The sequence below is a fragment of the Leptonychotes weddellii genome, chromosome 9, assembly GCF_054177405.1.
Source record: "Leptonychotes weddellii isolate Sample4059 chromosome 9, ASM5417740v2, whole genome shotgun sequence".
NCBI classification, from domain to species: domain Eukaryota; kingdom Metazoa; phylum Chordata; class Mammalia; order Carnivora; family Phocidae; genus Leptonychotes; species Leptonychotes weddellii.
The window spans coordinates 72,919,501-72,936,705 of NC_138377.1; the positions used below are offsets into that span (position 1 = coordinate 72,919,501).

The 17,205-nt window shown below is 37.6% G+C and overlaps 1 protein-coding gene across 1 annotated transcript in view; it reads right to left on the reverse strand.

The window, feature by feature from the left end:
* Positions 1–2,326: 2,326 nt before the first annotated feature.
* LOC102740211 (fibrous sheath-interacting protein 1) overlaps positions 2,327–17,205 on the reverse strand; it is a 59,209-nt gene continuing 44,330 nt past the window's right edge. Inside the window, exons 9-10 of the mRNA XM_081831846.1 lie at positions 2,840–2,888; positions 2,327–2,364 (exon numbers count right to left, since the gene is read on the reverse strand). Coding sequence (XP_081687972.1) covers positions 2,327–2,364; positions 2,840–2,888 — 87 coding nt within the window. The remainder of the gene's footprint in view (positions 2,365–2,839; positions 2,889–17,205) is intronic.

Genomic DNA, 17,205 nt, shown 5'->3' on the forward strand with positions numbered 1-17,205 from the left:
TTACATCATTAGTTCTAGATGAAGTGTTCCATGATTCATTGTTCGTGCACAACACCCAGTGCTCCATGCAGAACGTGCCCTCCTCAATACCCACCACCAGGCCAACCCATCCTCCCACCCCCCTCCCCTCTAGAACCCTCAGTTTGTTTTTCAGAGTCCATCTTCTCTCATGGTTCGTCCTCCCCTCCGATTTCCCCCGAGAAAGCCCTATTTTTAACAGGTATTTCAAATCTTTTTTCCACCCCCCTTTACTAAAATAAAACTGACACATAACATTACGTAATTAAAAGGTGTACAGCATGTCATTTGATGTTTAGGTGTTCCAAAGTATTACCACCATAGCATTAGCTACCACCTCTAGCCCATCGTATAGCTCCCGTTTCTTTTTTGTGGTGAGAACATGAAACATTCAAGTGCATGATACTGTATTCAGTTGGGTAGCAAGTATTTGAAACCTTAATACCTGTTAAGAGTTCACTGACTGCTGGATGTTGCTTTGAGTAACGGTCTCAAAATTTTCTAAAGGATAGTCTTAGAACATTGATGTTGATTTTGTGTGCTTTCATATAATATAGGAACAGACTGAATAAAAATAAAAACTGAGTTTGTTAATTCTCAGTTGTTAACATTGAATTACAATATTAAAAGCAGACTCCCTCAAGAAAGTATAGTCATCTATGTTTTTACTTGTCATTGCTTATCTGAACCATAGATCCAAAGAAATGTAGCTAAGACGAGATTAGCAGCAAACTTCAAAGCTAGTACCAGGCACTTTAGCAAGAACATAATTAGATGGTGATTTCCTTGACATTACTTACTCAAAACATACTCTAAAGATGATGCAGGGCTTAGACATGAAAGGATATAAATACTTTTGATGGATCATTTCAAGAAACACAAAGCAAGTTGCAACAGCCAACATGTATTTCTCACAAATTACTCCATATGATTATAAATTAGAAAAATAGCACCTTGCAAATTTTTTGAATACTGGAAAACAGTAAGCAGAATTCACATTTTGAAAACAGTTAAATTTGCAACATATGTGACAAAGCGCATACATTCTAAATATACAAAGACGGCTTTTCAATAAAAAAGGTAAAACACCTTAATAAAAAGTAAACAAAGATACAAATAGACAATTCATCAAAGAAGGAATATAAACTACCAATAAGCATTTAAAAACATGCCCAAATTCTCTAGTAAAAATGTAAATTAAAGCAACAATATAATTTGTAAACTATCAGACTGGCAAACATTTTTAAATGATAATAATACTGGCACAGATATAGCATTCTGTAACACAGCACAAGTATAAATTAAATATCTTTGAAGGATAATCTGGCAACATATAGTTAAGTTCTTTACACATACACTCTGACTTAGCAATTCCACTTAGGAATTTATCCTAAGAAAATAAGTCAACATATGCATAGACAAGGATGCTCACTGCACTTTGGTTTATAACGAAAAAAATATTAAATGTAACTAGAAACTCTTGATTTCAGCTCAGGCATGATCTCAAGGTAATGAGACTGAGCCCCACATCAGGCTCTGCACTCAGCGAGGAGTCTGCTTATCCCTCTCCCCCCCACCCACCCACTCTCATGTTCTCTCTCAAATAAATAAATAAATCTTTTAAAAAATGATGAGGTTGGAAAAAAATTAAAAAATAAAATGATGAGGTTGGTTATATACTTTATTAAATGAGAATTTGCCCATAATGTATTATTAAATGAAAGAGCAGGCTATAAAATGTATGTAGAATATGATCACAGTTTTATAAAAAGACAAACAACAGGGGGGAGGGTGTGTGTGTTTTGGTGGGAGATGTGAGTACGTGGGGAGTGTATGAATAGGAAAAATGTCAGGCAGGATAATGGCCAAGGGTTAACTATGGTTGTATTACAGGTCAGCTTTCTAAGTGGTAATATTATGGGTGATTTTTCCTTTCTTCTTGATATTTTTCAGATTGCCCGAATACTCTAAAAAGCCATTTGCACTATGAAACTAAATTTAAATCATAACCAAGTATGCATAATTACTTTATAATAACAGAAATATTTTAACAAATTCTTCTTTATCTTCAGAAGCAGTCATATATTATTTCTAGTTGGGCACAGGAGACTCCTTTGTCTTTACAAAGTATGTCTCTAGGTAGACCAAAAAAGCTAAAAGTCCTTGTAGGCCCACATAGACCCTTTAAAAATGTTCTCTAGTACTTCTGGCGAGAGTTACGTCACTGGAGGTGAGACCTGACATGTCAGACTGTTGTTACTGGTAGATAAAGTATCTAATGCCGGTTGACCAAAAAGAAAGTAAAGAATTAGATGTCCTTCCGAATAACATCGTTCATTAAATGAACTGGGGTTAATAATAATCACATTAGCAATAACACCTAAAAAGGCTGTTGAGATATTCCAACTTCTAGAATCAAATACAAACTGAGTTGATATCAAGCTCAACAGCTACAAAAATAAAGTAATAAAGTCTTCCCCATGTTCCCCAAATTTGTCTTCACTCATCTTTCCCAATTTAAGGAAGAAAAAAAGCCTGTAACAACAGAATGGTAAAACAGGTTAAGTAAATCCCCACTATTTTAGATAGACATTATGGATAATTCTAAGAAGACACAAATTGTTTCCTACTCCTTAAAATACCCAAGAGGTTAGATTGAGAGTATTAGTTCTGTTTCCAAGATTACACATGTGGTTTCAATAAATCTTTTATTTCAATTTTTATTTCTTGGCCATCATTTTTTTAGATCATATCTAACAATCCAGGTCAGACTCCCTTTAAAAATATAGTTGGACACTTTCCATAAGACCTTTTTCCTCACCATTGTTAGATTCTCCTAGAAATTTAGGAGAATCTATATCTTCTACAACCTAGAAAATTAGAATTTTGGTGAAAACTTTTATCTTTTTTTTTAGAATAAAGCAATATAGGGGCACCTGGGTGGCTCAGTTGTTAAGCGTCTGCCTTCGGCTTAGGTCATGATCCCGGAGTCCTGGGATCGAGCCCTGCATCGGGCTCCCTACTCAGCGGGGAGTTTGCTTCTCCCTCTCCCACTCCCCCTACTTGTGTTCCCTCTCTCGCTGTCTCTCTCTCTGTCAAATAAATAAATAAAATCTTTAAAAAAAAAAAGAATAAAGCAATATATCAGCACATAAATTACTCTGTTCTTCTCTGGAACTGCCCTGTCCCATAGAGTAGTCACCAGCCACATATACACCTAAAATTTGGCTGGTCTGGAGCATGACATGCTCTATGTGTAAAAGACGTGGGATTTCAAAACTTCTAATGTTTCATTAATAATGTTATATTAATACATATAAAAGCAACAATATTTTGGATATATTGGGTTAAATATAATTTCACCTGTTTCTTTTTACCTTTTTAAAATGATTATGAGAAGATCAAAGGTACATAAGTGGTTTGCATTGCATTTCTTTGGGCAGTGCTGGTCTAAATGTTAGTTCATCATTTCAGGATTCTTATTACCATTTCTGTAACTCTGCAAACACTCAATAGTCTCCTTAAAAAATGGGTCTTGACCAGTGGCATTTTGCAGAAGCTTTCCTCCCTTCCTCACATTCTGTAAAATGCCTGTTGCTAATTAACTCATTTTCCCCAAAAATGACTTCTGTGCTTACTGGAGGCTTCCCTGCTACATTAATCTGAGCACTCTGGGGGCACCTGGGTGACTCAGTTGGTTAACTGTCTGCCTTCGGCTCAGGTCATGATTCCAGGGTCCTGGGATCGAGCCCCTGGTCAGGCTCCCTGCTCAGCAGGGGAGTCTGCTTCTCTCTCTCCGTCTGCCCCCCCACACCCATTCCTGCTCACTCTCTCCCTCTCTCAAAATAAATAAATAAAATCTTAAAAAAAAATAATCTGAGCACTCTGTGCTCCTTGCAAATAGAATTACCATATGATCCAATAATGCACTACTGGGTATTTATCCAAAGAAAGTGAAAACAATTTGAAAAGATATATACACCCCTATGTTTATTACAGTATTATTTACAATAGCTAAGATATAAGAAGTAACCCATGTGTCCAGTGACAGATGAATGGATAAAGAAGATGTAGTACATTGGTGTGCATAAATATATATATATATTATACATGTAATATGGTATGTGTGTATATATATATATATATATATATATATATATATATCAAGGAATATTACTCAGCCATAAAAAAAATGAAATTTTACCACTTGTGACAATATGGATGGACCTAGAGGCTACTATGCTAAGTGAAGTAAGTCAGACAAAGACGAATACCATATGATTTCACTTATATGTGAAATCTCAAAAACAAAACAAACGAACAAACAAGCAAACAAACAACCAGAAATACAGAGAACAAACTGGTGGTTGCCGGAAAGGAGGTAGAGGAGGAGATGGGCAGAATGGGTAAAGGGGAGCGGGAGGTACAGGATTCCGTTCTGGGAATGAGTAAGTCACGGGGACGAAAGGTACCGCACAGGGAACAGAGTCGACGGTATTGTCATGGTGCTGACAGAAGGCGGCTGCCCTGACCGTGGTGCACACAGCACAGCAGTCACAGTCGTCAAATCGCTATGTTGCACACCTGAAACCAGTGTCGCATTGTGTGTCAGCTACACTTCACTCAGAGGAAGGAGGAGGAAGAAACAAACAAACACACGAAGAGGGCAGAGGTGAGCAGACAAGGGGTGAGGTGGTGACGTCAGGACGGCGTTCCGGCCCCAGCTCCCTCCATCTTCTGCTCTGCCCCGTGGTCTCCGGATGTCTCCTGAAGGGTTAGGCAGTATTTCTTTACTCCAACCAAGAAGAAGGGAAAAGAGTAAGGGTAAAAGGCATATGTCAGCATCTTTCTCTTTCTCTTTTCATGAGGACACGTCTGCTTCTATCCCACTGGCCAGAATTGGTTCACAGAGCCGCCCCTAGATAGAAGGGAATCTGGGATGGCAAGTATCCTTAACTAGGCACTCGGCTGTCCCAGAGTTTTATCAGTAAGGAAGACGGGTAACTAGATTTGGGGTAAGCCACTGGTAATGTCTACCATAGCTTTATCTTTTATAACAAATACAACTGCAATTCTTTTAGATCGAAAAAATACTAGAAAGACGGAGATTACAGAAAAATCCAACACAATCCACAATCTCAATGTAAGGTACAAAATTGGAAAAATAGAAGCCTTGAGAATGTAATTTCTATTATATGAATCATTTCTTTTTTTTTTTTTTTAAAGATTTTATTTATTTATTTTGACAGAGAGAGAGAGAGACAGCGAGAGAGGGAACACAAGCAGGGGGAGTGGGAGAGGGAGAAGCAGGCTTCTCGCGGAGCGGGGACCCCGATGTGGGGCTTGATCCCAGGACCCTGGGATCATGACCTGAGCCGAAGGCAGATGCTTAACAACTGAGCCACCCAGGCACCCCTATTATATGAATCATTTCATTTTACTAAGCTCTTATTTGTTTGACTAGTCCTTCTAGCAACTTTCAGCATTATCTTTGTTGACAGTAAAAGTTTAGTCAATATACCAATACAGACTTTTCTAAAAGCTCAGTTCAGGGGCGCCTGGGAGGCACAGTCAGTTGAGTGTCTGACTCTTGGCTTCAGCTGGGGCTGTGATCTCAGGGTCCTGGGATCAAGCCCCACCTCAGACTCTGCGCTCAGTGAGGAGTCTGCTTGGGATTCTCTCTCCCTCTGCCCCTCCCACTCGTGCTCTCTCTAAAAATACATAAATCTTGGGGCGCCTGGGTGGCTCAGTCGTTAAGCGTCTGCCTTCAGCTCAGGTCCTGATCCCAGGGTCCTGGGATTGAGCCCCACATCAGGCTCCCTGCTCAGTGGGAAACCTGCTTCTCCCACTCCCACTCCCTCTGCTTATGTTCCCTCTCTCGCTGTGTCTCTCTCTGTCAAATACATAAATAAAATCTTTAAAAAAAAATAAAAATAAAAATACATAAATCTTTTAAAAATAAATAAAAGCTCAGTTCATATCATATCAAACAACTGCTCAGAAAACTTTATCAGTCTGCAATAGCTTGCTAATAAATAAGACCCTGTTCCACTTTTACCATTTTATTTGCCTAGATAAAAGTAGACCCTTGATAATAGAAAGAGTTTTGTCCTGAGTCATCTGTAAAATTCCAAAGTCCCATCACAATCTGATCTAATACCAAATTCAGCATTCCACTCTTCTATTTATCCGAAGTACTGTTACTATCGTCACTGAACACCACTGTCTTTTTCCTCTTTACCACTAGAAGAGCTTTTTTACTAATCAACATAGAAAGGGCTTTTAATACCACGTAAGGGTTCAGGTCCGTGTGATGCCGGGCTGAGAACAGCAGAGCTGGGTTGGCCTTGGAAGCTTGGCCGACAGCTAGAGGCGCGCACTAAGTGACTCACTCCCAAACAAGAGGGCTGCAGAAAGCCTGGTTCAAATGCTTGCTTCAGCAAAATTCAAGTTTCTAAAATGTCATGTATCTTTGTGTAATTAGCATAAAGTCAAAACTTTATACGATTTAGTCCATAAAAGCTGATTTTGTTTACTGTGCCCTAAAATGGCCCACGCTTTCCCACATCTGGCTCTTTTCCACAAAGTATCTTCTTTCTATAATGCCCACCCCAATTATAGAGAGTGAAACCCTCCTCATTCCCTAGACTTCGACTCAGATTTCACATTTTCCCCAAAGCCGTTCCAGATCCCTTCACTACAATCATTCTCTAATTTGAACAAATACAGTACTTTCTCTGCACTTCTTGTCACCTGTCACTGGTTTTATTCTGCTGTATATTATCATATTTGTTCACTAGTCTTGTGCTCTCCACTGGATCAAAGGCTTAACTCTATACCCCACCTTTGAGAGAGAGTTTTGTACATACTAAATACATAGAAATTTGTTTGCGTTTAATTAAATCTGGATTTGTTTTTTTAATTCGACAAAACAATTTAATCTTGCAACATCAGTCCCCACCACGGTTTTTAAAATCTGGTCATGAATTATGACCCTCAAAAGAATAATTAGCCCATTGCTTTCCATTTGGAGGTCCAGAGAAAACTATTAAAATATATCTGAATGGATGGCTTTGAGCAGGGAAGAAAGATTGCCCACGAATATCTACACAAGGCATTCACTATTCTACTATGCAGCCCATTGCCCCTCGCCTCCCCCCCCAAATTTAAGCAGCAGAATCCTGTACAGCAAAGTTTCTTGAGCTTCAGCAGAGAATGAACAAATTTCCTGAAACAAATATTAGGACATAGGAATTCTGTGCCATTTCCACGGAAGTCCCCATTTAAAATGTAGCTGTAAGTAGCAAAACATCTTAAAATAACCGGGATATTTCAGTGCTTGGTGATCAGAGCAAATAAAACCAAAGCTGCCTCTGAAAACTGTAGCTGTGTGATTATAATATCCTCATCTGCTTTTGATTTTAATATAAGCTTAATTTCTGCTAGAATCATCCCAAAGACATAATAATGATTTGCTGGTGATGGGCAGTACACACAGAGAGAACTGTGGAGAGAAAGCTTTGGCTTCTATTAGATTGAACTACACAAAATTGCCAACACTCTATAATTTTTGACCTATGAAAAGTGAAACTAAATACAGTTCAAACTAATAATTTTTAAACTCTAGTATTTCATATTATTTTTAAATTATAATCTAGAAATGTTTGATTTGTAACAAAAAATATACAGTCCTTAAAGCAGTGAAAAAATGGATCAGGGATTAAAATACTGAAAATAAAAAGTATTAAAGTATTAAAATACAAAGAAGAAAATACTTACAAAATATCTCATAATGCGCTTGTATCCAAAATATACAAAGAACTCTTAAAACTCAACAATGAGAAAACAATCCAGCTTCAAAATGGGCAAAAGATCTAAACAGACACCTTACTACAGAAAATGTATGTATGGTAAATAAGCATTATACTCAACTTCATAGTCATCAGGCTATTGCAGATTAAAACAACAATGAGTCACCACTACAAACCTATTAGAATGGCTAAAATCCAAAACACTGACAATACCAAATGCTGACCAGGACGTAGAGCAACGGGACCAGTCGTTCGTTACTGGTGGGAATGTAATAGTACAGCCACTTTGCAAGACAGTGTGCCAATCTCTTACAAAGTGAAACACAGGTTCCCATAGGAATCAACAATCACACTCCTAGGTATTTACCCAAATGAGCTCAAAACTTATGTCCACATAAAAACCTGCGCCCTGGGGTGCCTGGGTGGCTCAGTCGTTAAGCGTCTGCCTTCGGCTCAGGTCATGATCTCAGGGTTGTGAGGTCGAGCTCCACATGGGGCTCTGCGCTCAGAATGGAGTCTGCTTGAGACTCTCTCTCCCAACCCCCATTGCTCACACATGGTCTTAAAAAAAAAAAAGCTTTTGGGGCGCCTGGGTGGCTCATTCGTTAAGCGTCTGCCTTCAGCTCAGGTCATGATCCCAGGATCCTGGGATCGAGTCCCACATCGGGCTCCCTGCTCGGTGGGAAGCCTGCTTCTCCCTCTCCCACTCCCCCTGCTTGTGTTCCCGCTCTCGCTATCTCTCTCTCTGTCAAATAAATAAGTAAAATCTTAAAAAAACACACACACAAACCTGCACCCAAAGGTTTACAGCAGCTTTATTCATAATTGCTAAAACTTAGAAGCAACTAGGATGCACTTTAGTAGATGTATGTAGTACATCCATACAATGGAATATTTTTCAGCAATAAAAACAAATGGCTTATTAAGCCACGAAAAGATTGAATAAATCCTAAATACATATTGCTACATGAAAGAAACCAATCTGAAAATACTGCATACCATATGATTTCAATAATATGACATTCTGGAAATATGAAAACAGTAAAAATAGAACATTCTGGAAAACGATGAAGACAGTAAAACAAAAAAACAGTTGTTGCCAGCAATTTATTGAAAGAAAGAAAGCAACGAATAGGGTGGAACACAGGGGATTTTTAAAGAAATGAAAATATATTCTGTGTGATATCATAATGATGGGTACTTGTCATACATTTGTCAAAAGCCATAGGATGTACAATATAAAGAGTGAACCCTGATGTAAACTATGGACTTTAGTTAATAATAATGTATGGATATTGGTTCATCAGTTGTAACAAAGGTACTGTGCAATATGCTAGTAATAGGGGAAGTGAGAGCAGGAGTCATGGTGAGCGGGTGTGTGGAAGTTCCCTGTATTTCTTGCTTAATTTTTTCTGTAAACGTAAAACTGCCCCCAAAATAATCTATTAATCTTTTAAAGACTACATACCATATAATTCCAAGTATATAACATTCTGGAAGAAACAAAGCCAAAGAGAAAAGATCGTGGTTGCTCGGGGTTCAGAGGGATAGGAGGAGGAATGAATAGGTAGAATACTGGATTTTTAGGGAGTGAAACTATTCTGTAAGCTGCTCCAACAGAGAAGCATGACATCACATATTTGTTAAACTACAGAACTAGACGACACAAAATGTGAACTCTAATCTAAAATACGGGCATTAGTTAATGGTATTAGTATTGGTCATCAACTATAGCAAATGTACCATACTAACGCAAGATGGTAATACTAGGGGTAGCTGGGATGGATGTATAGGAACGCTGTATTTTCTGCACATTTTTTTCTGTAATCCTAGTACTGTTCTAAAAAATCAAGTCTATTTTTTTAAAATGTTATCAGGGAACACACTTCTTTATTAAATCTGGCATGTGTTCCAATTAAACTGTTCAATGTAAAAAGTTCAAGTCATAAGAGCTAACACTTTAAAAAGAGTGTTTAAAAAGAGAAGGCAGATAAACAGAAAAAAAAAAGTCTGTCTTACTGGGAGAAAAGCAACAGAGATGTATTCTTGCAAATGTAGGTTGTATATGATTATACTGTATCTCTTTTTCTTTCTTCTGCCCTATGGTTCAGAGGCAGATGTGCTATTCTAGAAAAGCCACATCACAATTTTTCTCTAGCTGATTTGAAGCTATTGACCATGTTCTCATTATAGGGTTGATGGAAAGCTTTAGAAAAGTTACAGAAAAATGAGAGGGAAAATAAGCGTAAATGCCAGAATCCTGTATAGGGATGAGGGAAGGCCTAAGTCCAAGAATTTCCACTTTCATTATATTTTCATTTCATTGGTTCCATTCCAAATCTTCCTTTGCTGTACTTTCAAAAGCCCCCTTTTATTTCTTTAAATATGTTAAGCAGACTTATTTTACATTCCAAAACAGTCCGTTCCAAACTGCAGTCTGTGTGGAACTGATTCTATAAGCGTGTTTTTTCTATTAACTCTTGCTTGTGGTGGCTTATTTCCTTAGGCATTTAGGGAGAGGGGAGTTCTTTATTGTGAATTTGCAGTCCTTATGCTTTATTTGTGGGACCTCTTTAAGATCTAGATTTAAACTGTGTTCTTCCAGAGAGACTTCCTTTTCCTTCAACCAGAAACCAGGAGTATGCCAACCTAAGACCACTTCCAACTAAACATTCAACTAGAGGTTCTTCAGACCCTGTAAGTAGTATGAACTCAAACTCAAAACCTGCCTTCATGCAGGCTTATCATTAGGAATTCTCATGGGAGACTCTTTTCCGTTCCACACACAACCAAAGCAAAGACACCATCCCCTCTCCACAGCAGGTTTTTTTCTAGTTCCTTCACTGAGGTTTTAACAAGTTGGTGAACCGACTCTGTGTGGGAGTTCTGATCTGACCCCGTCAGCCTCAGGCCCGGTCTCCTCAACCCCCCACGTGCGCAGTCTGTTGAAACCCAGGCTTTAGGCCATTAAAGATCAAAAGATACCTCAGGGACAAATGCTGGCTCCAGCAGTCACTTACCCCTCACTTATCTTGTCATTTCTGTCCTCCGAAGAATTCCCTTTTCTGCCAGCTCACTCATGCTTTAAAAATTACTGCAAAAACAAATACATCTTATACCATTTTTAGGTTTACTTTACTAAGAGGAGCTTCTCTAAACATCTAGTCTGCCATATAGCTAGAAGTAGGACTCTCCTACTATTCTAAGTATGAAACTATATATAATTCACAATCCCCAGCAGATTTTCTCAGTTTGCTTCAGCTTTCTCTGACTTGCTGCCATGGCCTTGGAAACGCCAATTCCACACAGTGAATCTGCTTCTGGACCCCGGCCTCACACAGATCATTTTGACCTCACATCAGTCAAACTTCCAGCACCAGGTCGGCTAAGTTTTGTGTTTCTATTGCATTTCACATTTGTTCTATTGCATTCCACAGAAATATACATCTTGCTTTATTATTACGCTGTTTTCATAAATTTTCTATATAGTTGGAACAAAGGTAAGTATAAACTTAGGTTACTACATGATCTTGACCAGAAATCAACATTAAACTATGTTTTTAAAAGAGGACTTTCGGGGCGCCTGGGTGGCTCAGTCATCAAGCACCTGCCATGGGGTTCCCTGCTCAGCGGGAAGCCTGCTTCTCCCTCTCCCACTCCCCTTGCTTGTGTTTCTGCTTGTGCTGTCTCTCTCTCTGTCAAATAAATAAATAAAATCTTTTTAAAAAATAAAATAAAAAATACATTTAAAAAATAAATAAATAAAATAGAACTTTCAGGGGCGCCTGGGTGGCTCAGTCGGTTAAGCGTCTGCCTTCAGCTCAGGTCATGATCCCAGGGTCCTGGGATGGAGCCCCCACATGGGGCTCTCTGATCAGTGGGGAGTCTGCCTCTCCCTTTGCCCTTCCCCCTGCTCATGCTTTCTCTCTCTCTCTCCCTCTCTTGAATAAATAAAATCGTTTTAAAAAAATAAAAAATAAAAATAAAATAGAACTTTCAGGGAAAAAAACAGAACGTTCAGATCAAATTTTACAGGCTTTTTTTTAAGAATCATATGTTTTTTCCTAAAACATTAGCATCTAGGGTTAGTAGCCAATGGTATCATATTAATAAGACAGAACGTTGAGAACACGAATTTTTTTAATTTAAGTATAATTACCATCTACTATTATATTAGTTTCAGATGTACAATATGGTGATTCACAATTCTATACATTACTCAGTGCTCATCATGATAAGTGTACTCTTAATCCCCTTTACCTATTTCACCCTTCCTCCACCCACCTCCCCTCTGATAACCACCAGTTTGTTCTCCATAGTTAAGAGTCTGTCTTTTTGTTTGTCTCTTTTTCCTTTGTTCATTTGTCTTGTTTCTTAAATGCCACATATAAGTGAAATCATATGGTATCTGTCTTTCTCTAACTGACTTATTTCACTTAGCATTATATCCTCTAGATCCATTCACATTGTCACAAATGTTAAGATCTCATTCTTCTTCGTGGCTGAATAATATTCCATTGTGTATATACCACATCTTCTTTATCCATTCATCTATGGATGAACACTTGGGTTGCTTCCATATCTTGGCTATTGTAAATAATGCTGCAATAAACATATAGGGTGCATATATCTTTTCAAATTAGTGTTTTCATTTTCTTTAAGTAAATACCCAGTGGTGGAATTACTGGATCATAAGATGATTCTATTTTTTTTTAATATTTTATTTATTTGACAGAGAGAGAGAGAGCCAGAGAACAAACACAAGCAGAGGGAGTGGGAGAGGGAGAAGCAAGCTTCCCGCAGAGCAGGGAGCCTGACGCGGGGCTCGATCCCAGGACCCTGGGATCATGACCTGAGCCGAAGGCAGACGCTTAATGACTGAGCCACCCAGGCACCACTGATGATTCTATTTTTAATTTTTTGAGGAACTTCCATACTATTTTCCACAGTGGCTGCACCAATTTGCATTCCCACCAACAGTGCACAAGGGTTCCTTTTTCTTCACATCACCAAAACTTGTTTCTTCTTGTGTTCTTTATTTTAACTATCCTGATAGGTGTATAGAGAATAAGAACTTAATAATCTCTGGACTCAGTAAACTAGAGATGGAGGTCTCTATAGTTTCCTATAATATACATGAGCCAAAGAGCTAGAAACCAAAGACCAGGGCAGAACCTAGTGAGGATATCAAGACAACACTATCTAGTAAAAACATAGGTCCAGAAGACACAAAGTGAAGGTAAAGAAGGGAGAAGACAGCCACATCTTGGTGACTAAGATCCAGGAGGTAGGGTGCTCAGAACTATGAGCTCAACATCAAATATCAAGAACAGGCCTGCACTCAGCGCTCCTCAAAGTGTGGTCTGCTGGCCAGGGCTGGTCCTCAAACGCTTGTTACAGGTCTGCTATGCAATAAGACGCTATGCCAAAACAGCGTTTTCTTGATGAAGTAAAGAGTACATGCACTTACATTCTGGTAAAAGTTCCTTAACTCCCACCAATAACAAACAGTTGTTTGACCATCCACATTAAAATCACTGCTTTAGATAATCCCTGTTTTGGCCAGAGATTGCCTTAGACTGTAACAAGAAGTAGATTTGGGTCCTGAAGGTCTGTAAAAAAAAAACAAACCTGACTGTAGCTGGTTAAGAAAAAAATGAAAGGATTAAAGGCTACCTATGAATACAAATAACATCTCCACTGGGAATTCATCATCTCCATTGGGAATCAATTCAAGAATTTATTATACTAAATGATACTAAAAATGACCTTAAGAATTGGAAAAGAAATTAAACAGTATTACTACCATGTTAACAACCAAATAATAGGTTTAATTTCAACCTCCAAAAGTGTCTTAAGTTTTGGGGCACCTGGGTGGCTCAGTCGTTAAGCGTCTGCCTTCAGCTCAGGCCCTGATCCCACCCCGCATCGGGCTCCCTCCAGTGGGAGGCCTGCTTCTCCCTCTCCCACTCCCCCTGCTTGTGTTCCCTCTCTCACTGTCTCTCTCTCTGTCAAATAAATAAATAAAATCTTTTTTTAAAAAGTGTCGTAAGTTTTAATTATTTATGCATTCTAATTTTATGTCAATACATGCTATACTAGTTAAGTGCCTATGTGTGGCATATTATGATCTTTACAATACTTATTTAACTTTACATAATTATACTTAATTCTATCCTTTAATAAGATATTATTTATTTCTTGATGTATGTACATGCTTTTGTTCCATGTAACCACATCCACGGCACATGGCCTCAACCAATGAGCTCTGAAAACTAATTCAGAATGCAAAAAGTGAGTTATGCTAAAATCTAACTAGCCTTATTATCTATTTCTAGAGACTATGCTCAACAATAAAGCTTTTTAAAATCGGGTAATATTCTAAAACAAGATTGCCACCAAAATTTTCATTTTTAAGATGATGTTCAAGACTTGTACATTATCATTCAGAAACAGCACAATGCCTACACCTCTATGACAAGACCAAGTCTGCGTTATTATAATACATGTGAAAATTCAAAATCCAGAAGAAAATATCTTTAATAATTTTTAAAATGTTTTATTATGTAGGCAGAATACAAGGTATATATATATATAAAACTTCTCTTCCAAAATATATTTGAAACTGAAATCTATTAATATATTTTATAAGTGTTTTAAAGTGATGGTTGAAAAATAAGTTAATGAAAAAAAAAATCCAATTGCGCTTAATACTTTATTCCCAAAGCAATACAGCTAAATTGTGCTTTCAATTTATTCTACAACATATTTGAATACTATACATAGTTGATAGCTTTAAAGTGGTTACTAGCTCACTGACTCATTCTAGAACAATTCTTGAACACCATCCATGTACCTGTAACTGCTACATGCTGTTTCGCAACCATTAAATGATCCTATTCTGTTGCAAAAAATTTTATCAAGGTTTCTGCATCCGATGATGTAGAAATAAATAAGTGCTTCCGAAAATTCTGTGCTCTACTTACATGTTTCAAAATGTATTTCTTTTTGCCTATGATTTTGAGAATGGATTTTTCAAGGTTTGTTCCACTGTCGATGTGCAAATCCCACCCTCAAAATTTCACAACCAAATATTTTGCATCATTACTGCACACCCTGCCAACACCTACAGAAGGAAAAGTAAAGGCTGTAAATTCTATAAAAACACCAATAATTCATGTGTCAATGTTATCATTGCTGTCATCTACCTTCCTGAAAGCTGTTACAAATGACAAAGAAAGATTAGATAATTTCTACAGTTCTGAGCAACGACACCAGAGAGAGAGAGTATAATTACTTTTCTAGCTCAGGCCTTAGTTAATGTATTAATACCAAAACACACTAGTTAGTCTTCCAGTTTAACCACAAACATGTCAGGTTTGTTTGGAGTTCCACTGAATTTGGGAAAGATGTATGAATGGTTGGTAACAGTTCAAAGGCTTTAGAATGAAGCCCACATTTGTCTGTGGCCCCAAATCTTAGCTGAAAATTGGCTGATGCGAGCAGGTGTGACGTAGAGCAGCTGAATGTAATGGAAAGCTCACAGGCTTAAGTGTCAAAAGAATTGGGGATTGGCCCAAGTCTATCACTAACTAACTGTGAGTCTTGGAAAAATCAGTTAGCTATTCAAGACCTTAGTTTCTAATCCATGGGACAGGCCCACATGACCTGTAAGGACCCTTCAACTCTCACATCCTATAATTCTGATTCTATGGCATGTTTGGTAATAGAAGGTAGACCCTCCACCATTCACTGAGCAGAAGAAACCCTCCAGTCTTCTGATTGGGGTCCATGTATTCTTATACTAGGTTAAACGGCAAGAGCATGTTGAAATAAGAATCAGAACACAAGGATTTATCATCCTTTGTGAGCCACATTCTTATGCACAATGCTCAGCAACAAGGCTTAGAGTGCTAAACATTTTGATGCAATAATGACAATGTAGTTCACCAAACAAGGCCAAGCTCAGTGGTTTCCGGGAAACCAAAAAGGGAAAGAATGTGGAAAGAAATAGTAGAGACTTCAAATGATGAAAAAAATGAATGAAGTTCAAACTGAGAATCAAAAGAGACACAATAAAGACCTAAAAAGTGTGGTCAATGCATTTAGAATGATTGGAACCATGGAAAGCTTTTGCTAACAATGCTAACAAAACATCTCTGAGAATATTTTATCATTAAAGGAGTCCCTGAGATGAGATCAGATTGATGATTCTTTCTTGGAAAATGAAAAACCTAAAATTGAATTCTTCTGATTTGGGAAAGCTAGAATTATTATGCAACTTCATTAAAAGCATTTTTACCTAATTCTAAAAGTTAAAGATGTTCTTTATTTGAAAAAAAAAATCCCCTTAGTCTTATTACCACAATGGAGCACTCAATACCTCTGAAAAATTAGACTGAACATGAATTATTATTTATTTACATTACTCAAGAAGCCTGTCATTACAGTAAAGAGTTACATTGTATATAAATAAAACAATGAAATAATAAAATTACCTCAATTATGAATCCCTTTCTTTAGGAATATAGGTAATTTAATAGAAAGTGGAAAATAATAGAACTAAGCTATTAACATTCATAGTCTATTTCCCTTCAGATTGTTGTCAGTATATACATATATTTATATTACATAGTTATAGTTGATACTTACAATTTATCTAGAATTTTTACCTTTTTGTTTTAGATCACTCATTTCCAACTAAAAGTCCTTTGTTGACAAAATCCACATACTTGTCACTTTTATTATACTACCATGGTGTTAAATGGGTAAAACTATGTATAAATTTCTTTGATATTCTATTTGAGAGCATTTAAGTTGTTTCTTACTTTGTTCAGTTTGGTTCCCCTTGGCTGTTATTTCTTTGTAAATATTCCTAAAAGTGGAATTGTGCAGGTCAAAAATAAAAATAATGTCACAGGTCAACAATTGACCAGTTGCTTTTCAGGGGGAAAAAATCCAATTTAAAAAGCTACCAACAACTGGGTATTTGCCCAAAAAATACAAAAACACTAATTCAAAGGGACACATGCACCCCTATGTTTATAGCAGCATTATTCACAATAGCCAAATTATGGAAGCAATCCAAGTGTGTATCAATAGATGAGTGGATAAAGAAGATGTGGTATACACCTCACACCAGTCAGAATGGCTAAAATTAACAAGTCAGGAAACGACAGATGTTGGCGGGGATGCGGAGAAAGGGGCACCCTCCTACACTGTTGGTGGGAATGCAAGCTGGTGCAGCCACTCTGGAAAACTGTATGGAGGTTCCTCAAAAAGTTGAAAATAGAGCTACCCTATGACCCAGGAATTGCACTACTGGGTATTTACCCCAAAGATACAAAAGTAGGGATCCGAAGGGGTACGTGCACCC